General features: G+C 41.5%; 1 protein-coding gene across 2 annotated transcripts in view; it reads left to right on the forward strand.

The window, feature by feature from the left end:
* The window catches only part of BICDL1 (BICD family like cargo adaptor 1), a 98,819-nt gene that overhangs the window by 70,483 nt on the left and 6,280 nt on the right, over window positions 1–22,056 (forward strand). For both annotated transcript variants that reach the window (XR_008846224.1, XM_056529867.1), the window contains exons 5-8: window positions 7,598–7,777; window positions 17,778–17,996; window positions 18,541–18,684; window positions 18,880–19,010. Coding sequence is in view for 1 of the 2 variants with exons in the window: in XM_056529867.1 (XP_056385842.1) it covers window positions 7,598–7,777; window positions 17,778–17,996; window positions 18,541–18,684; window positions 18,880–19,010 (674 nt within the window). In the remaining variant the exon portion in view is untranslated. The remainder of the gene's footprint in view (window positions 1–7,597; window positions 7,778–17,777; window positions 17,997–18,540; window positions 18,685–18,879; window positions 19,011–22,056) is intronic.

Below are 22,056 nucleotides of genomic sequence, written 5' to 3' on the forward strand. Positions count from 1 at the left end.
CCCCAGTGCGCATAGTACTCACATGTTTTGAGATGCGCCTTCTTAATTGCTGGGTGGTTTTTCCCACATATATCATGGGACAGTCGCACTGTGCGACATAAATCACCCCCATCGTCTGGCAATTTATAAACTCTCGTATCGTATATATACGTGCGTCTATTGGGTTTGTAAATTCCTATTACGAACCCAATAGACGCACGTATAAAACATTAGACTATTCTGAAGTGGCCTTCTCTGAATCCTATAGGACATCTGTGGAAGGAGATGAAACGTAGTCTGGAGAAGGAACCCTTCACACCTGAGACAGCTGGATACCTATAGACAAGAGCAGAAGTCTTGTTGAGAGTTACAGAAATCACTTGATAGTAGTGGCTGCCTCAAAAGGTTGTGTAACTAAATATTAAAGGGGTACTCTGGTGGAAAACTTTTTTTTTTTAATCAACTGGTGCCAGAAAGTTAAACAAATTAGAAAATTACTTCTATTAAAAATTCTTAATCCTTCCAGTACCTTTTAGCTGCTGAATACTACAGAAGAAATTATTTTCTTTTTGGAACACAGAGCTCTCTGCTGACATCACGAGCACAGTGCTCTCTGCTGACATCTCTGTCCATTTTAAGAACTGTCCAGAGTAGGAGAAAATCCACAAAGCAAACATATGCTGCTCTGGACTGTTCCTAAAATGGACAGAGATGTCAGCAGAGAGCACTGTTCTCGTGATTCAGCATAGAGCACTGTGTTTAAAAAAGAAAAGAATTTCCTCTTTAGTATTCAGCAGCTAATAAGTACTGGAAGGATTAAGATTTTTTAGATAGATAGAAGTAATTTACAAATCTGTTTAACTTTCAGGCATCAGTTTATTTAAAAAAAGAAAAATTCCACCGTAGTCCCCCTTTTAAGTTCAGGGACCACCATTTTTGTCCAGGTCAGTTTTATTTTTTTTTATTTTTTTTATTTTTTTCAAAATGATTCTGTTGGGCCACAATTCAAAAGCAATGTCTGATTTTCATTAATTAGTTTTTAGTGCATTTTAAATCATTATTACTGTTGTCAGTTTCAAGTTATTTCAGGAACTATTGTGGGTTTTCTGTCTTTAACAGATAGGTACCAACAATTTTTGTCCATGTTTATATGTTACATTTGTCATATGTACATTTGACATATCATCACAAGTCTTTATTCCAATTAAGGGATAAGGCTTGTTGGCAGGACAACCCCTCTAAGTAAGTGTTCTGCTTCTTTTATTTAAACTATTGGGCAGATTTATTATAATTTACCAAAATAAGGTTAGCTGAAATCTATTGATGAGCTAGTTTAATCTAGCAGCTCTGTGTGTTTTCAGTTCAGTGGAACTACAGGCCACTGAATAGAGTGATCTTGTGCATTTTGTGCATACCTGGTGTTATATTTCTAATATGGACTAGACCACACAGTGCTTGTGATTTTAACAGTTACTATATATTATATTATTAACAGCTCAATAAAAGCTAAGTTTTAGGAGGTCGGAAGTCCATAATAAGGTGCTTTTGTGACCCTAGGCCTTGTGCCCATTGGCCCTCATTTACTTAGAAAATCGGGTTGTAAGTCTATGTTGCTTTCTTACCCGATTGCTTTTTCCCCTGGTATTTACTATAATGTCGCATCCTGTTTGTCGCATTGGCGTCTTTTTGGCTTGGTTTCCAACTCCTCTGAGTTGTCGGGAAAAAATCCACCACAATTGAACAAATTCGGGTTGGAAACCTTTATAAATACGTGGGAAAGCTCAGAAATGTCGGGTTACGACCCTTTTTCGGGTTTGGGAGAATCCACATCGGGTCCGTCGGGAAAAAATGTTGCATCGTGTCGCAGACTGGCACACGATGTCTGTGACATGTCGCAGACAAAGATGCGACAAAAAAAAACGACAAAACAAGTCGGGTTTAGAATAGTAAATGAGGGCCATTGTCTTGAGTAATGATTGATTGCAGACCCTTAAAGGGGTTATCCAGGCAAAACCTTTTTTATATATATATCAACTGGCTCCGGAAAGTTAAACAGATTTATAAATGACTTCTATTAAAAAATCTTAATCCTTCCAATAGTTATTAGCTTCTGAAGTTTTCTGTCTAACTGCTCAATGATTATGTCACGTCCCGGGAGCTGTGCATGATGGGAGAATATCCCCATAGGAACTGCACAGCTCCCGTGACGGGAGTCATCAGAGTGCAGTTAGACAGAAAACAACAACTCAACTTCAGAAGCTAATAACCATTGGAAGGATTAAGATTTTTTAATAGAAGTAATTTACAAATCTGTTTAACTTTCCGGAGCCGGTTGATATATAAAAAAAAGTTTTGGCCTGGAATACCCCTTTAACCCGCAGTGGGGAATTTTTTGGTTTAGGCCTGAAATACATCCACGTTATACAGTTGGTTTGATCAGATTATTGCCATTCGTAACTCAATATCCTGTTTATGTCATAAAGTCCTTTATGTCAATAAGATCAGTACAACACCTTAGTGTATATCCCATTAATGCTTACATGTTTTTCTTTACTATAGTCCCAAGTGACAAACACATGTACTTATTCCCGGTATCAAGTATACTGCAGCTGTTCTTTCAAGCGCAATTCCAAAACAATTGGCAATTATCAGTGTGTAATATATTATAGTATGTTCGGAAAAAATTAATCGCTTGCAAGTGCCAACCATGTTTTGCAGATCGCTGTTATGTGAGTCAGGCTATATCAATGGTAGTACGGGTCAAAGGTTATATTTACCATCCGTGGCTATCTAATGGAAGCAATTCTGGTTTAATGGGAAATAAAAACGTCCATAGAGGGGTTTGTTCCACTAAGAGTCGAGTTCAAAGTTAATATATACATTTTGATATTTAGGATAATACATACATTATAATATGCATAATCCTTAAAGACAACATTAAGGGAAAATTATTAATAATGATCTACAATACAAGCTATGATAAAGTGAGAGGCACATGGTCTTATTCATAAATATGGTGTTCTCCTTTATTGTCTTGTAAAGAATAACTCAATAATTGTGCAATATTAAGAAGTAGCATAGTTCATAAGGTTGAAAAAAGACCACCAAGTTCAACCTATATCCCTAATGAGTCCCTACTGAGTTGATCCAGAGGAAGGCAAAAATTCCATATACTAGAGGTATAAAGTCCTTCCCGACTCCAAATATGAATATCTATCGGAATAGATCCCTGGATCAATGTTCTGTCCCTATAAATCTAGTATACATAACCAGCTATGTTATTATTCTCCAAAAATGCATCCAGACCCCTTTTGAACTCTTTTACAGAGTTCACAATGACCACCTCCTCTGGCAGAGAGTTCCATAGTCTCACTGCTCTTAGTAGAAACTTTCTTTCCTCAAGACGTAAAGGATGTTATGAATACAGTGCTGGGTATAAATAGATCATGGGAGAGATCTCTGTACTGCCGGCTGATATATTTATGCATAGTTATTAGGTCTCTCCTAAGCCTTCTTTTTTCTAAACTAAATAACCCTAATTCTGATAATCTTTCTGGGTACTGTAGTCCTCCCATTCCCCATATTACTCTGGTTGCTCGTCTTTGAACCCTCTCCAGCTCCAATATATCTTTCTTGTACACTGGATCCCAGTACTGTACACAGTATTCTAAGTGTGGTCTGACTAGTGATTTGTACAGTGGTAGAATTATTTTCTTGTCATGGGCATCCGTGCCCCTTTTGATGCCCCCATGATTTTATTTGCCTTGGCAGCAGCTGCCTGACACTGGTCGCTACAGCTAAATTGACTGTTAACTAAAACTCCTAAGTCCTTTTCCATGTCAGTTGTCCCAAGTGTTCTCCCATTTAATACATAATCCTAGCCCAGATTTTTCCTCCCCATGTGCATTACCTTACATTTATCAGTGATGAACCTCATTTGCCACTTCTCAGCCCAAACCTCCAACCTATCCAGATCTATTTGTAACAGTGTACTGTCCTCTATTGTGTTTACTGCTTTACAGAGTTTAGTATCATCTGCAAAGATTGCTACTTTACTATTCAACCCCTCTACAAGGTCATTAATGAATATAATAAATATAATAGGACCCAAGACTGACCCCTGTGGTACCCCACTAGTAACAGTCACCCAATCAGAATAAGTACCATTTATAACCACCCTCTGTTTCCTATCACTGAGCCAGTTACTTACACACAATCTCCCCCAGCCCAATCCTACTCATTTTATGCACCAACCGTTTATGTGGCACTGTATCAAATGCTTTGGAAAAATCCAGATATACGACATCCAGCAATTGCCCCTGGTCCAGTCTGGAGCTCACCTCCTCATAAAAGCTGATCAGGTTAGTTTGACAGGACCGATCCCTCATAAACCCATGCTGATATGGGGTCATACATTTACTTTTGTCAAGATACTCCAAAATAGCAACCCTTAGAAAACCCTCAAACAATTTACATACAACACAGGTTAAACTAACAGGCCTATAATTCCCGGGGTCACCTTTTGACACCTTTTTAAATATTGGCACCACATTTGCTATGTGCCAGTCCTGGGGAACCTTCCCTGTCACTACAGAGTCCTTGATTATTAAAAATAGGGGTCTGTCTATTACATTACTTAATTCCTTTAGAACACGGGGGTGATTTGTCTATTTTAATTTTTTTGTAGGCGGCACTGTACTCCTTCCTGGGTTAGACAGGTGACCTGTACAGGGGAGTTTACCTTATCTCGCTGTATTTCACCTGGCATTTAATTTTCCTTGGTGAATACAGTGGAGAAGAATTTGTTAAATATATTTGCTTTTTCCTGATCCCTGTCTATAATTTCTTCCTCATGATTTTTTAAAGGGCCTACACTTTCAGTTTTTTACTTTTTTGCTATTTATATAGTTAAAGAACGTTTTGGGGTTAGTTTTACTCTCTTTGGCAATGAGTCTTTCTGTCTCTTTTTTTGTGGGTTTTATCTGTTTTTTTTTTACATAATTTACTTTTTTCTCTATAGCTTTTTAATGCTTCTTTACTGCCGTCCTGTTTTAGTAGTGTAAATGCTTTATTTTTGTCATTTATTGCACCCTTAACATTTTTTATTCATCCACATTGGTTTTCTTTTATTCCTGACCCTTTTATTCGAGGGGGAATTTAAAATATTCTTAAAAGTTTCCCATTTAGTGTCAGTATTCTTGTTTGTGAGGACATTATCCCATTTTATATTGTTAAGGGCTTCTCTGAGTTGATCAAACTTTGCCTTTCTCAAGTTCATTGTTTTTGTGGCCCCTCGAGAGATTCCCTTATTGAATAACAAACTATAATGTATTATATTATGATCACTATTTCCTAGGTGTCCTTCTACTTGCACATTAGTTACTCTGTCAGGTCTGTTGGTTAATATTAAGTCTAGTTGGCGCCCCCTCTGGTCGGGCCCTGCACCATTTGGGACAGATAATTGTCTTTAACTATAGTCAGAAACCTGTTTCCTTTATGAGGTTCACAGGTCTCAGTCTCCCAGTTTATATCAGGATAGTTAAAGTCCCCATTATTATCACCTCATTCTGATTTGCTGCCTTGTTTATTTGCCTCAGTAATTGATCTTCTTCCTCTTCCATTATGTTTGGTGGCTTATATCAAACACCTGTCAGAATTGTTTTATTTTTACCTCCATATATTTCTACCCATAATGACTCCACATTATGGTTTCCCTCCCATATATCGTCCCGCAGTGCGGCCTTCAGACTGGGCTTTACATAAATAAAAACTCCTCCGCCCTTCCGTTTTGTCCGATCTTTCCTGAATAGACTATAACCCTGTATGTTGACCGCCATGATAGCTATGGTCCAACCAAGTCTCTGTTATACCCACTATGTCATAATTCTCCTCAGACATTATCAACTCCAGTTCGTCAGTTTTATTGGTCAGACTTCTGGCATTACAGTTCAATGGTATATGTTTTTTTTTCCTATGAAGCCTATCCCTATTAACTATTCTAACCCCTCCCTCCACTCCACCCTAGGTACATTAATAAGTCCCCCCTCTCTATCTACACTATCTTTCCCCTCTATGTTGTAGGTTCCCTCCCCCCTCCCCTGCGAGTCCCTAGTTTAAACACTCCTCCACTCTTCTAGCCATCTTCTCCTCAAGGGCAGCTGCCCCAACCCCATTGAGGTGCAGCCCGTCTCAGCGGTAGAGCCGGTATCCGACAGCAAAGTCGGCCCAGTTCTCCATGAACCCAAACCCCTCCTTCCTACACCAGCTTCTGAGCCACTTGTTTACCTCCCTGATCTCCCACTGCCTCTCTGGTGTGGCTCGTGGTACAGGTAATATTTCAGAAAATATTTCCTTGGAGGTCCTTGCCTTAAGCTTGTGGCCCAAGTCCCTGAAATCATTTTTAAGGACACTCCACCTACCTCTTACTTTGTCATTGGTGCCGATTTGTACCATGACCGCTGGGTATTCTCCAGCCTCACCCAGCAACTTGTCAACCCGATCTGCGATGTGCCGAACTCGAGCGCCGGATAGACAAACCATTGTTCGTCGATCCCGGTCTTTGTGACAGATCACCCTGTCTGTCCCCCGAATAATAGAGTCCCCCACTACCAGTACCTGTCTGGCCTGCCCTGCACCCCTCCTTACTGGAGCAGACACCCCCCTGGCGGTCAGAGGCAGTATCTTGCTGCAGTACTGCTAGCTCTGAAATGGAATCCCCCTCATCTGCCAACTGGGCAAACTTGTTGGGGTGTGCCAGTTCAGGACTAGCCTCCCTGACACTTTTCCCTCTACCCCGTTTTCTAACTGTAACCCAGCTAGCTTCCTGACTGTCCTGCACCTCCGTCCCACTATCCTCCCCCACCTCTACTCCAGAGAGTACTTGTCCTCTAGTGTTGCCAGTTGCTCCTCTAAATGAACGACTCACACACATCTCGCACAAAAATATGCACCCTCAAACTGCTGTTCAACAATTGCATACATTGCGCAAGATGTACAATGGATTGCATTTTCCAACATGGAGGCAATCTAGTTATGGGAATTTCACAAACTAACAGCCAAAAACAGACAGTAAATATTACAATTAAATTCTCAGTAGACCGTGTGAGTTTAACGTCCCCACACTGTAAGGAAAGAAACACTCACAGCAATCTCAAACTCCTGCTTTCAAATTCCTGTTTTACAACTCTCTTTCAGCTGCCTCTCTTCCAAAGCAACACTTAAACAGAGCACGCTCAGCAACTGAGTCCCAGACTAAGATTTAAGCACCTGTGACCAATCTACCCCTCCCCCTAGAGGCAGGATAGAGAAAAAAATGTGAAAAGGCTATTTAAAATTCTATCAGTGATCCCTCTATGTGCAAATGTAAGTACTCACAAAAGTCACCCCAACTCAACAGATTCACTCTGCACAGCAGGTATCTCCTGTTTTACAATTCTCTTTCAGCTGCCTCTCTTCCAAAGCAACACTCTAAGACACAATAATCTCATCAATGAAATTTATTATTCTGTGTTTACTACAAAGAATTTGTTTTATTCCTGGGTTCACATTCCTCTTCAAATTCCTGAATTCTGTTTTTCTTATAAATTATATATGTATTTGTTTTTTGCTTTTTCTGCAGCTGGGCGAGAGTCAGCTGGAGTTGGAAGAGCTACGACATTCTTATCGGCAGCTGCAAATGAAAATGGAGGAGCTCAGAGATGAGAAGAGTCTCCAACATCTAAACAGCACAAGTACCTCACTGCTGTCAGAGATTGAACAGAGTATAGAAGCAGAAGAACAAGAACAGGAACGGGAGCAGGTAAATTTCGCCAACCTACTCACCATTAACAACTTTTAAAACAAAAATCCTTTAATGTTTTTGATGGTTCAGAAATCTTACTGCAGTAACACTTCCGTATTCAGTATTAATGTGTAGTCAAATCCTCTGAATCTACACACGGCAGATTGGTTGACCTGTGTTGAACTATGTAACTGTCCTATTCATTTGAATGGACCATGTAGAAATCCACATGCTTGCTGCCATAACAACTCTATTCTGCTTTATGGAACAGATTTTAAGGTGTAGAAATTTCTGGAACAAATCTGGCTAGTATGAATTTACCCATATAAGGACTGTGCCTCCATACCATTCTCTCAAAACTTCCTCAGTGTCATGCTACTCAAAGCTGAGGAGGGATTTTTAGGCCACAACTTGTTTCACGCTGGCTAACCTGAGGAGCTCTGTTCTTCAGCCTTAAAGCATACCTGTTGTTTTATGTAACTTTTTACAATAAGATGCCATGTTTGTGTAAATGAGGAGTAGCACTATTTTTGGCCATTATATATTACACATTAAGATCTTGTGTAGTCTTTTTGAAAACTTTCAGTGTCTCTGTTTCCACTTACTCCCTCTGCCATGTCCATCCCCTCTCCATATACTTGTATGGACAGCATGTAACTGATCCCTCATTCAACTGCTAGTGTGTCTTGCAAACACACTATGGAATTTAGGTGGGAAGGTTTGATCAAATGTCAGTACCTTCCACAAGGTTGTTTGGACTTTGCTGCAGTTTATCCCCAGTTCACAATCACCAGAGTAGACACCAGTATACAGCCAGAAGCTGTAGAGGCAACGGGGCAAAAACTAGGTGACTGGACCAAAAAGTGGCCGCAGGACTGGAGAGAGTCCAGATGGAGCTGGGAGTCAGAGACAGGTAACCCGAAACAGGAGTAGAACTAGAAGTCCCAGGCATGGCAACAGAAGGAATCTCATGGAGGCAATGTAGTTTATTATGTTAGTGGCCAGCAGGTAGCAGTTAGTTTTAAGTAAATCAGAAAACCCCTTTAAAGTAACCATACACATAAGAATGCTTGTTCAGCCAACAGCTATCCCTCTCAATCCCCCCCCCCTTACACATAAACATTTCTCAAATGTGCGAGAGCAAAATCTTGAAGAGCAGGGAGGCAATTGATGTTGCAGTACCCCAGCACCTAAGCTATGCCTCCAGGACAATGCGTACGTGAATTTACAAGCAATCTAATTCCAAAGCAATAGGGCTAGGATTATGATACATTTTACAGCATCTATCTGGCCCTGCCTGCAGTTTATCTCGCTGAAATAAGCTTACAGTCTTCCATTAAATCCCTTGTTCATATATATAATGGTGATGTAATGATATATATATGTATAATGGTGCTTGAAAATACATATTAAGACATTTAAAACACAAATACCAAAAAAATAAAAGTTGTAGTTCAGGAGTTAAAAAAAAATCTGGCAGTAATGGCCATCACCTCACTTAAAGGGGTATTCCAGGAAAAAACTTTTTTTTTATATATATCAACTGGCTCCAGAAAGTTAAACAGTTTTGTAAATTACTTCTATAAAAAAAATCTTAATCCTTTCTCTAATTAGTAGCTGCTAAAGTTGAGTTGTTGTTTTCTGTCTTGCAACAGTACTATATGCTGACATCTCTGCTTGTCTGGGCGGTTCCCGAGACATGTGTCATCAGAGAGCACTTAGACAGAAAAGAACAACTCAACTTCAGAAGCTCATAAGTACTGAAAGGATGAAGATTTTTTAATATAAGTAATATACAAATCTGTTTAACTTTTTGGAGCCAGTTGATATTTAAAAAAAAGTTTTTTCCTGGATAACCCCTTTAACATCAAGCGACAGTGACCACACTGGACCTGGATGCTCATTGTGGTCACATGTAGATGGAAGAATAATGCCACTATATGTCATTGCAAATCTGCAAACAATTTTCAAGAAAATACACAATATAAATCAGCACCAAGATATGTGGCTTATGACAAAATGTGTGTATCACGTTATTTTTGTAACTTTCGGCGGTTCCACGGTATATAACGGTATTTCCTCCCCCCCAAAAAATTAATTATTATCCCAGCACTGCGCTGTTCTCCCCCCCCCCCCCCCCCATTATCAGCCCAGCGCTGCCCCCATCGGGGTAAATACTCGCATGTCACCCGCTAGCGCTGCCCTCCTCGTGCTGTTTGTTGCGGCCGCCGGCGCTGACACAAGGTAAACAAAATAAACTAATGCATGTTCCGATGTTGGCCTTACGCTGGGGACGGGAACGTCGGACAGCCGTCAGCCTATTACCGACCGCAGCAATGTTCCGCCTCGGTTACTGATAGGCTGAGCACACTGTCATGTAAGGAGCTCTGGACGGCTTCTTACATTACAGGGAATGGAACGTCGGACAGCAGTCGGTCTATCACCAACTGCAGCGATGTTCCGCCTTGGCGGCTGCGTCCACTGTCATGTAAGAAGCCGTCCAGAGCTTCTGACGGCTGACCGACGTTCCATTCCCTAGAAAGCAGATGAGGCCGATACCTGACCAACGGCAGGGAAGATAAAGTTTATTTTGTTGATTTTTTGCAGCCCGGGCATAGGGATACCACACAGTATAGAGCAGTGGTCTTCAACCTGCCGACCTCCAGGTGTTGCAAAACTACAACTCCCAGCATGCATGCTGAGAGTTGTAGTTTTGAAACATCTGGAGGTCCGCAGGTTGAAGACCACTGGCAGAGTGTCAGCGCCGGCGGCCGCAACAAACAGGAGGATGGGGACAGCACTAGGCTGATAATGAATTGGGGGGCAGAACAGCACTCGCGGGCAACATATGATTAGTTCCCTGATGTGGGGACAGCGCAGCGCTGGGCTAATTCATTCATTCCCGAGGGGGAGGGGCGAAACCGGTATTGCGGTATGGGTTAAAATTCATATCGTGCAGCACAAAAATGTCGGTATTCGGTATGAACCGGTATACCGCCCAGCCATAGCAGGTGGTATTCCTTGCTGGATTCAACTGTCTTCTTTCCTGCCTTCATACATTTAGATTATTTATTAGAATTAAGCAAATGACAATCATCCTCCATACTCTTTCAATTTCCCCCTCAGAGAGTCTTGAAGAGGATTGTGAATCTGGAGTAGTATGTCTTATAAGTTTCTTGAAAGAGGGGCACAAGGGTTGCAAAAATTGGAGAAAGCGTTCTTCAGTTGATTTTTAAACCATGCAAAAGAGTTTTTTTTTCTTCTGACTGCAGAGTTTCCTTTAGAAGAGCAGCATACTGTACATAGTTCCTCTTCAATCATGTCTGGAAATGGTTGCTGACAGGACAGTCTCTGTGGTGGGACTTGTGGGACATGAAGGGGAAAATGAAACCATTATATTAGTATGTGCCATATTTAACAAAAGGCTGTTATATAGAGCCAAAAGCTCATTTTAAACTACAGGGGTCCCTATAAGCACAAGTGCAACATGACACAAACATCCCTTATATAGTATTAATGGCGTACAATCTGCCGCCACATACACTCACCTACAGAGTTAGTTATGATAGGCTGTAAGCAGGTAGATTGTCCAACTACAGAGAGGGCATAGCATTAGGGTTAAGGCAGCTAATGCCGATGTAGCATGTAAGAGAAATGCCCCTTTACTGGAGGCGCAAGTGAAGACTACAAGTGCCCATGAAAAAACGCTTCTGCATAGAGTAACCTTACAAGTCCCCTAACTGGCCCCCTAGAACCTGAGCACTAGATTATGCACAGAGCGCCCTGCTATGGAATGGCTCACCTGGAGTTCAAGTTCGGTTTCTGCTGTCTTGTGGAGGGACAGTATCACATGTATACCACAACAACAGTATCCCATTATGGAAACGCAGAGGGACGGGGTCAGTTGTTTACTGCAATATTCAGTACTGTGTGCAGATATGTGGGGAAGGTGAGTCTACCGGGAAAACACAGTGTCCACGAAATTCTTAACAGCTATAATGGTAGATCAATTCATTAATTAATTACGTTTTAGTGTTATGTGATTAATTAAAGTGTACCTGTCGTCAACAAAAACTTTTTACATAATGTACATAATACCATTATATGTATATTTGTAATATACATTGGTTAAAAAATATGTATATATTTGTCCCTGCAGCTATTGCCTGTGTGTCTCTATGAGGATTCCAAATGCAGGAAGTGTGGGCAGACAAGCAGGGCTTCATGCAATGAGGACAAGCAGAGCTCTGTGCAGTGAGGACAAGCAGGGCTCTGTTCACTGAGGACAAGCTGGGCTCTGTGCACTGAGGACAAGCAGGGCTCTGTGCACTGAGGACAAGCAGAGTTCTGTGCATTGAGGACAAGCAGGGCTCTGTGCACTGAGGACAAGCAGGGCTCTGTGCACTGAGGACAAGCAGAGTTCTGTGCATTGAGGACAAGCAGGGCTCTGTGCACTGAGGACAAGCAGGGCTCTGTGCAGTGAGGACAAGCAGGGCTCTGTTCACTGAGGACAAGCAGGGCTCTGTGCACTGAGGACAAGCAGGGCTCTGTACACTGAGGACAAGCAGGGCTCTGTACACTGAGGACAAGCAGGGCTCTGTACACTGAGGACAAGCAGGGCTCTGTGCAGTGAGGACAAGCAGGGCTCTGTGCAGTGAGGACAAGCAGGGCTCTGTGCTGTGAGGACAAGCAGGGCTCTGTGCACTGAGGACAAGCAGGGCTCTGTGCAGTGAGGACAAGCAGGGCTCTGTACACTGAGGACAAGCAGGGCTCTGTACACTGAGAACAAGCAGGGCTCTGTACACTGAGGACAAGCAGGGCTCTGTGCAGTGACGACAAGCAGGGCTCTGCACACTGAGGACAAGCAGGGCTCTGTGCACTGAGGACAAGCAGGGCTCTGTGCACTGAGGACAAGCAGGGCTCTGTGCACCGAGGACAAGCAGGGCTCTGCACTGAGGACAAGCAGGGCACTGTCCAGTGAGGCTCTGTGACATGCTATGGGCTCACACATGACGATGATTGACAAGCCAGGAGCCTGCACAGAGCCCTGCTTGTTCTGCCCTCACTTCCTGTATTCGGTCTCCTCACGGAGACACATATGCAATAGCTGCAGAGACAGCATTTTTCACCCAAAAATATACATATTTTTTTAACCAATGTATATTACAAATATACCATAGAAGAAGAAGTTCCAGCTCCCGAAAAAATTAGATTTAAAAGTCAAAAATTTATTCAGTCCATATTAAAATCAAAAAGGAAAAACACCCTGTGGTTAAAAACCCCCTACGCCGACGCGTTTCGGACTGTCTAGTCCTTAGTCATGGCACAGGAAAGGAATAATAACTGACCTTATATAGTTACTCACAAAGGATATATAAGGTCAGTTATTATTCCTTTCCTGTGCCATGACTTCTTCTATGGTTTATCTATACCAGGACAACGGCTTGGCTTCTACTCCGGGCTTCCGAACCAATTCCTACGAGTGTCAGGATTAAATCATTACAAACGGTGAGCTGGCTATACACCTTTTTCTTTGTTTGAATATTACAAATATACATATAATGTTATTATCTAAATTATAAAAAAAAGTTTATGTTGACAACAGGTACACTTTAATATAGTTCAGTCAAATGGGATTGGGATTTTGTTTGACCCATTGTATGGTGCATGAGGACAGTCAGAAAAAAAGTTTTTATCTGTTACTTAAATTGGAAAAAAGAAACCGATGAGGCATTCATGCTTTGTAGTGTAACGGCTGTGATAGGTGGATCCACTGACCTGTTGAGGAAGATGGCTTGGGCCGTACCAGGGAGCGGAGTCTAAGGTGCCGCTGGTTTTCACCAGAGACCGCCGCAAAGCGGGATGGACTTGCTGCGGCAGCCAGCACCCTGGTCGCTACCCCTGATACCACTCATCCCCACAGGCAGCTGAGGTATAACGTGGCACAGGTAGGATGAGACTCAGACGTAGCCAGGACAGGCGTGAGGTCAGGACAGGCGGCAATGCAGCAAGGTCAGGGCACGAAGCAGGAGGTCAGAAGGCAGGCAGCACAGGAGCAAGGTCAGTATACGTAGCAGGAGATCAGATACACGGCAAGACTAGACACAAAATACGCTTTCTCTTGGGAACTAGGGCACAAAGATCTGGCAGCGAGCCGCTGGAAGTGCCGGAACTAAATAGGGGCTGATTTTACAAAGCACCAAATTATTGGTGCACTGGCCTTTTAAATTTAATAGAGTCGGCGCGCGCATGCCCTAGGAGCACAACAACAGGAACAAGCAGAAGGAGGACAGAGCGGGGCTCCCAAGCGAGCGTGCCCCGCACCGGACCGTGGGACATGACTGGAGAAGGCAGGGGCAGGTGAGCGGCAGTCCAGGGTTTGCATGCGGTCACGTCCCGCGATGCAAGCCGCGGCACTGCCAAGGACAGGGGAGATAGGAGTGAGCGCTCCTAGCCGGAGAGCCCGACTTGAGCGAGAGAAATGACATGTAGAAGGCAGCTGTTATATAGGGATACATCAGGTTAGATTTATAGGTGTCTAATCCTGACTCAAACATGCATGTTAATGAGAGATTTGGGATGTGATCTATTAACCAGAATGATTGGTTTTACAGAAAACTAATTCTACTGCCTTAAATGCAAAGATGTTGGCTTTAGATCAGCCTATGATCAATATTAGGTCAGGGGAAGGTGAAACTGCTTTCTTTATGTTTAGTGATGAGCTGATAATAATAAAGGTCAGTGACTGGCAAGCAATTCCAAGTGTCCTCCTGTCAGCTGACACACTACATTTTTCGATAGCATGTCTGCTGCTCCTCTGAGAGATTAGAATTAAAGGGGTACTCCACTGGAAAACATAATTTTTCTTTTAAATCAACTGGTGACAGAAGGTTAAACAGATTTGTAAATTACTTCTATTTAAAAATCCTAATCCTTCCAGTATTTATCACCTGCTGTATACTACAGAGGAAGTTCTTTTCTTTTTGAATTTCCTTTCGGTCAGACAACAGTGCTCTCTGCTGACACCTCTGTCCATTTTAGGAACTGTCCAGAGTAGGACCAAGTCCCCATAGAAAACCTATCCTGCTCTGGACAGTTCCTGACATGGACAGAGGTGTCAGCAAAGAACACTGTGGTCAGACAGAAAGGGAATTCAAAAAGAAAAGAACTTTCTGTGGATCATACAGCAGCTGTTAAGTACTGAAAGGATTAAGTATGTTACAAAAAAAAAGTATGTTTAAAATTACCCTATTTTGACCACCTATAACATTTAAATTTTTTTGTATATGGGGATGTATGAGGGCTAATTTTTCGCGCCGTGATCTGTAGTTTTTATCGGTACCGCGTTGGCATATATGTGATATAATATAAATGTTTTTATGAATTTTTTTAATGACATGTTTTCTTTATTCTGTGGGTCAATACAATTAATATGATACTCATGATTACATTCTTTTCTATTATTGTACTTCTTTTTAAAAAAAAATTTTTTATTTTTATTTTTTACAAAAAAAGTATGTTTAAAATTGCCCTATTTTGACCATTTATAACATTCAAATTTTTTGTACATGGGGATGTATGAGGGCTAATTTTTAGCGCCGTGATCTGTAGTTTTTATCGGTACCATGTTTGCATATATGTGATATAATATACATTTTTTATAATTTTTTTTTAGAATATAATGTGACAAAAAGCGGATATTTTGGACTTTTTTTTAATATAAGTTTATGCCATTTACCGTACAGGATTATTTTGGACATTTACGCACACGGCTATACCAATTATGTTTATTAATTATTATTTTAACTAGATAACTAGGTAGTCAGGTATGTAGGTAGGTAACTAGCCTGTTAAGTAAGTAGCCATGCATGTAGGTAGCTAGCTAATTAGTTAGGTAACAATGTATGTAATTAGGTAGTCCGGTAGCTAGCTAGGTAGTTAGGTAGCCAGGTATGTAGGTAGCTAGGTAGTCAGGTATGTAAGTAGTTAGGTAGCCAGGTATGTAGATAGGTAGGTAGCTAGCTTGGTAGTTATATAGCAGGGTATGTATTTAGGTAGCTAGCTAGGTAGTTAGTCAGGTATGTAGTCAGGTATGTAGTTTGTCAGACAGGTATGTAGTTAAGTAGTCAGGTATGTAGTTAGGTAGCCAGGTATATAGTTAGGTAGCTAAGATAAAACAAAAACAGAGACTCATCTGTCCCATGCAGCAGTCTCCTCCACCCTACCTCCGGGCTGCGTCCTTCTTCTTTCACAGTGCAGGTGCCGAGGAGTGTCGTCGTGCCTGCACTACATGGAGGTCACGGTCTCCTCTCAGTGTAAGCTGCAAACATGCAGCTAACACTGTTAGGCAAATTTCACCTGTATGCGTGTATCCTGGATTCTCATTAGTCAGCGAGCACGGGCCAGACTCGGGGCTGACAGCCCCCATAGCCACCCCTAGTGACGCCACAACCTCTCAGTGTAAGCCGCACATGCTCACACTCACAGGCAGCTTTAACCTGTATGGGTGTCTGCACATTCAAATTAAAGCAGCGCTCGCTCATTGGATCCTCATTAGCCAGCGAGCAGGCCATGGGGGGGGGGGGGGGGGGGGGGCACACCTGGGGCTTTAGCTGTTGTTAGTGTAATTTTAATTTTTAATTTTTTTGCAAACATTTTATTGGATTTTTAAAAGACATATACAATATGAATATGAAGCATATTATTTGGGCTACACTGGCTCCTTAACACTAAATTGGGTACATGTATATTGTCCACAAAATATACAGAATAAAAAAATTATAAATAATGAAATAATTTGTAAGTACATGGTCAAAAATATCATGAAAGAGCAAAACAAACCACTGACTGACAGGCCAATATCTAAAATGTTCAGTGTGTTATAAAAGGCTTGATCAAACACTACAGTTGTTTGATTACCTCTCATGAAGAACATAATGATTGCTTTAAAAAAGAAAAAGTAGAAAATATCCTGACTAATCCACCATTAATCGTGTCAAAGTGCCCTTTACATTTTCTAATAAATACAAGCGGGTTAACCCGAATGGTTTCTTTATTTCTTGTCTTTCTGCCTTAGAAAACCCCTTCCATTTCCAAATCCGTTTTCCTTCAGTCTTTTTTATGTTTTAAAACTTCCAGCTTCACCATAGAGAGCACTCGCTTTAACCCCTGTATCACTTCTGAAAGCAATGAGATCTTATTTATAAGCCAATGTGCCAGAAGGCTCTAGTCAGCCTCTTTAAGCATGGTGGGTCAGTCGTTGCAGCGCTGGTGTCTTAGGTTCAAATCCCACCAAGGACAAAATGTGCAAGTAGTTTGTTTGGTTTCCTTGTGTTTACATGGGTTTCCTTCCACATTCTAAAACATAATGGCAGGTGAATTTAGATTGTGGGACCAATTTTAGTATACATCACTGCTGAAACTGTGTGCACTATGTAAATAAAGATTTTTTAATTATGAAATGTTACTTCTCGGACATCCAGTTTTTGCTTACTAAACTTGGTGATTTGGGCCCAAAATTGCTGTACAGCTGGGCATGTCCAAAGCCCATGATAAAGATTGGTTCTTCCTTGACCATGCTTAGGACATGACTCCAATCTGTCTGCTTTGGAGAGAGGTGAGGGGAGGCGACAACCATATATTGAATGGTCTAAGACTTTAAATGGCTTTCTTTAGAGTTGTCACTGATGACCTGCTTCCTCATGTCTGTCAGGGTTGCGAGAATGCACTGTTAGGTTTGGCTTGTTAAGTAGGGAAATCATTTCCGAAAGGCCTGATCAAGTTTGATAGAGGCCAGATGTGAGCAGAGGACTTCATAAAGAAAAGAAATGACCCTCAACTAGGTCATCAAACTTGTTATTTTGGATTTTCTTGGAGCTATCCTGGGGCGCCTCCAAGCCAAAATGTCTAACCTGCCTTGTGTTATTCTTTAATGTTATTAATAAAGTATTCCATTATTTTGTTTATTGTACTATTAATGGTAAGGTTAACTTTGCCATTGTTTTTGTTTGCATTTCAGTTGAGATTGCAGCTTTGGGAAGCACACTGCCAGGTCCGATCTCTTTGCTGCCAACTTAGGGGAAATGAAAGTGCCGATTCTGCTGTATCCACTGACTCCTCAATGGATGAATCCTCTGAAACTTCATCTGCCAAAGATGTGCCTGCTGGGAGCCTCCGCACTGCCCTGAGTGAACTAAAGAGCCTTATATTAAGCATACTGGATACTTGTGAAGCAGCGGTACTTTATCCATCATTTATGTACAAGAGCTTGGTTCTGTGTGGTGATCATATCATATTTTCTCAAAGTGTTACTGTCATTAAAATAAACTTTTGACTAGTCAAAAGTTTAGATCTCACTAGGTTGGACGGAGAGGCTGGCACCGCCACCCACTTCACCAGCTTATAACTCGCGATCACAGCGGGTCTCAGAACTGAGACACTGTGAAATCTAAGCTTTTGACATATCTGGATGACATGTCAAACATTGTTTTATATGACAGTAACCATTTATAATTAAGTTATAGGAATTGAATAATTGTTCACATACAAGAATAATAAAGGAGCTTTAATATTAGGAATAAAAATTATACACTGACACCCATTGCCACTTCGTAAGCCAAGTTAAAAGAAGAGTAACAGTTGTCATTAATATGGGCGGACAGATTAGATAGAAAGGGAGAAAGGTCATCTCTTAGTATCGACAAAGTACATGCATCAGTTATTTTCCACATTCAGCTTATCATGGTTTTCATTTAAAACAATCTCAACATTTCACTGCGTAGAGTTCACGGAAATGTGAAGATGATGGTTTGGAGGAGCAGATTAAACGGACAAGTGAAGACTCAAAAGCTCTACGGGAGCTTTTACAAGGAGAACAAGTAAGAATGAAGCAAACCTTTGAAGAACTACAACGACTTCATAAACAGGTACAATGTAACGAAAACATTGTTAGATTGTGGAACCTGTCTCTAAGTCATGTTGGCATCGGTAAAGGCAGAATGATAATGCTGGCAGGTGCATACTCATTACGGCTCTGTATTGAAGTCTAACTGAAGTCATGCAATGCTTTTGAATAGCTTCTCAATAATATATACTACTAACTTCAACAAGTTCTTTGCCAGGTAACGTTACTGAGTGTGGAAATGACTGAACTTAAAGAAGAAAGGGACCACCTGCTGGAGCTCACCCAGAATAATGATACACGTGAACAGTTACTGAAGGCCATTAAGGATCGAGATGAAGCTATAGCCAAGTAATTCGAATTTTGACACATTCACTGTATCATTTCATAATATGTAAAATATATTGGTTGGGTCCCAACTCCTATATGTCCAACAGTGCAACATGTCAGAGAGCCATATGTTGGAATAGGCTTAATAGGAAACCTATTTTCTGTTGCCTTATTGTAGAATATACCAATAATTTTAGGTTCATGTCAGTTTATATATCACTCTTTTACCATGTGTACCTAATGTGATTCAGTCAGATATCTTCTGTCTATGTTTGGAAGGTAATAGTTTATTATATTTTATTTTACTGCTGGCTGTAAGAGAAGTATGTTTATCACCGGTCTCATGTGAGATGGTGTTTAATAATGATACCATTTTATATTTGGGCTATTCAGAGCTAAACGTTCACATGTTACAAATCCACATTCAAATGCTGTGGATAAAAATAATATGTTTGAGTTTATGCTGCAGAATTGTAGATCTTTAGGACGCTCTGCCATAGATTTTACTCTTCAAAGACAAAAAAGACTCTTTTACATGTTCTGCTGAATGAGACTGTTATTTCCTTCATGTAAAAAGCAGTGTTTAGCCATGTAAATGGAATGTCCTGCTAACAATCATAGAAGTAAACAGACGCATGGACAATCCGGATCGTTTCTGTGGCCATTCACTCCCAATGATTGGCCTTTCTAAAGTGTCCTTTCAGAGAACATCAGTCAACTTTTACTATGTAGATTGGTGCATTTATTAGGCAGCTCTCTGTCTGTGTAAAAGGAGCCGTACACATGCACATTGTGTAACTGATTTGATGGCATGTTCTGCAGTGCAAATGCACATTGCATGTAAACACAGCCTTTGCATGTAAACACAGCCTAACAGTTTGTATACCTTCACCACCTGCCTATTTTCCCATCAACCAATGCCTTAGGCAATACATTTTTATCCAATGTAGTAACTTCCAAAATATACAGTAGGCCTGGTAGGTTTCCTATGCATGGAGTTGTCTGGAGACTTCTTTTTATATTTAAAGGGAAAGTCCCATGTAGAAAAATGAATCTCCTATCGAAAGGATAGAGGATAACTGTCTGATCGCAGGGGTCCGACTGCTGGAACCCCACTCGCCCCCACTTTCCTTGCGCCCACCTTTAATTTATCTCTATGGGAGAGTCGGCTTTCTCATAGTGATGCATGGAGGGGGCGTGTCAACCCCCGCTCTGTGCGCAAGGAGAGTTGGAGCACCATGTAGGAGATCGTAGGGGGTCCAAGCAGTCAGACCCCTCACGATCAGACACTTAGCCCATATCCTTTGGGTAGGAGATAAGTTTTCCTTCATGGAACTCGGCCGGTGATACGCTGAGCGCAATGTCATGTAAGGAGCCCGGGCAGCAGGAAGAAGGCTGAGCCCAGGCTCCTTACATGCCATTGCGCTCAGCGTATCACCGGCCGAGGCAGGACATTGCTGCGGCCGGCCATATGCTGTCCGGTCACACAAAAGAAGAAAGGAGACCGGGACTGGAGGACCGAAGAACTATAGCGGTGCAACGGATGAAGGTGAGTTAATGTTTTTTGTTTTTTTTGCAGCCCGGTCACAATTGGATGAAAAAAATTTGCACAATAGTACTCTAAAATTTGTGTATTTACCTGCCAAGAAATCCTCCCTGCTTCCATTCTTGTGCTACCTGGTTTTCCCTGCTCACCACTTCTGAGCAGCAGTACCAGACACAGGCAGAATTGCAGAAATAGGGGCAAGTTTAAGCATGTGCTCTGTGCAAGAGAGAGAAAGAGCAACTGTGTGCATGCAAGCCTAGGCCTTCTCCATCCTCCAGAGCATCCTCATAGTCCTTAAAGGGGCACTCCGGTGAAAATAAAATGTTTTTAAATCAACTGGTGACAGAATGTTATGTTTATTTCTTCCATTTAAAACTTTTTACCCATCCCGTACTTATCAGCTGCTGTATGCTCCAGGAAAAGTTGTGTAGTCCTTTCCAGTCTGATCACATTGCTCTCTGCTGACACCTCTGTCCATGTCAGGGACTGTCCAGAGCAGCAGAGGTTTGCTCCTACTCTGGACAGTTCCTGACATGGACAGAGATGTCAACAGAGAGCACTGTGGTCAGATTGAAAAGAACAACACAACTTTCCTTGGAACATACAGCAGCTGATAAGTACTGGAAGGATTAACATTTTTAATAAAAGTAATTTACAAATCTGTATATTTTTCTGCCACTAATTGATTTGAAAACTTTTTTTTCCCACTGGAGTACCCCTTTAAAGTTACATAAAGGCTTCCCTCTTATCTCCGGAAAAGTAGAAGTTCAGTTCTTAGTGTAACCCCTTCCCTGCTGTTTCTTTCATTTCTGCTCACATAGCACATTGTAAAGCTAGTGCATCAATAACCTTCTTCCTCCACATGTCATCTATTATGTACTGTGTAAATAGCCACCCAGCACAGTGCCATGTGTCAGTCCAGTGCACTCTCACCAGCACTATGTCAAGGCATAGCAGAAAGGAGAATAGTTACATAGTTAGTACGGTTGGAAATAGACGCAAAGACACGTCTATCAATTTGAACCAAAGAGGTAAAGGGGTATGGGTTTTGATTCAATATTTTTCTATATATGCATAGGAATGTATCTAACCCTGTTTTGAAGCCCACGGCTGAACCTGCTGTGATCAGTTACTGAGGCAGCCTGTTCCATAAATTCACAGTTCTTATGTTAAAGAAGGCTTGTCACCCCTGGACAGTAAACGTTTTTTTTTGGTTGGAGGGAATGCCCCCTTGTCTTTGAGGGTCTATTCCATAAAAACAAATTAGACTTTTTTGACAACTTCTGTCCTTAGCAAAACCATGCAGGCTATCACTATTCCTGTATGTAGGCCCTTATGAGCCCTCATTTTCTCACAATGGACTGTGCTGTGACTGGCCAGAGAAGTAAGGGAAAAGAAGTCCTGCCTACGTACTACTGTTAAACAGCCCAGATCTAGCCCGGAAATAGAGAATGAGAAATAGCTGTGCACCATGGATGTGACACTTAGGGACCTAATAACAGAAGTGTGATAACTAAATTC

This window comes from Hyla sarda, chromosome 1, assembly GCF_029499605.1.
Source record: "Hyla sarda isolate aHylSar1 chromosome 1, aHylSar1.hap1, whole genome shotgun sequence".
NCBI classification, from domain to species: Eukaryota; Metazoa; Chordata; class Amphibia; order Anura; family Hylidae; genus Hyla; species Hyla sarda.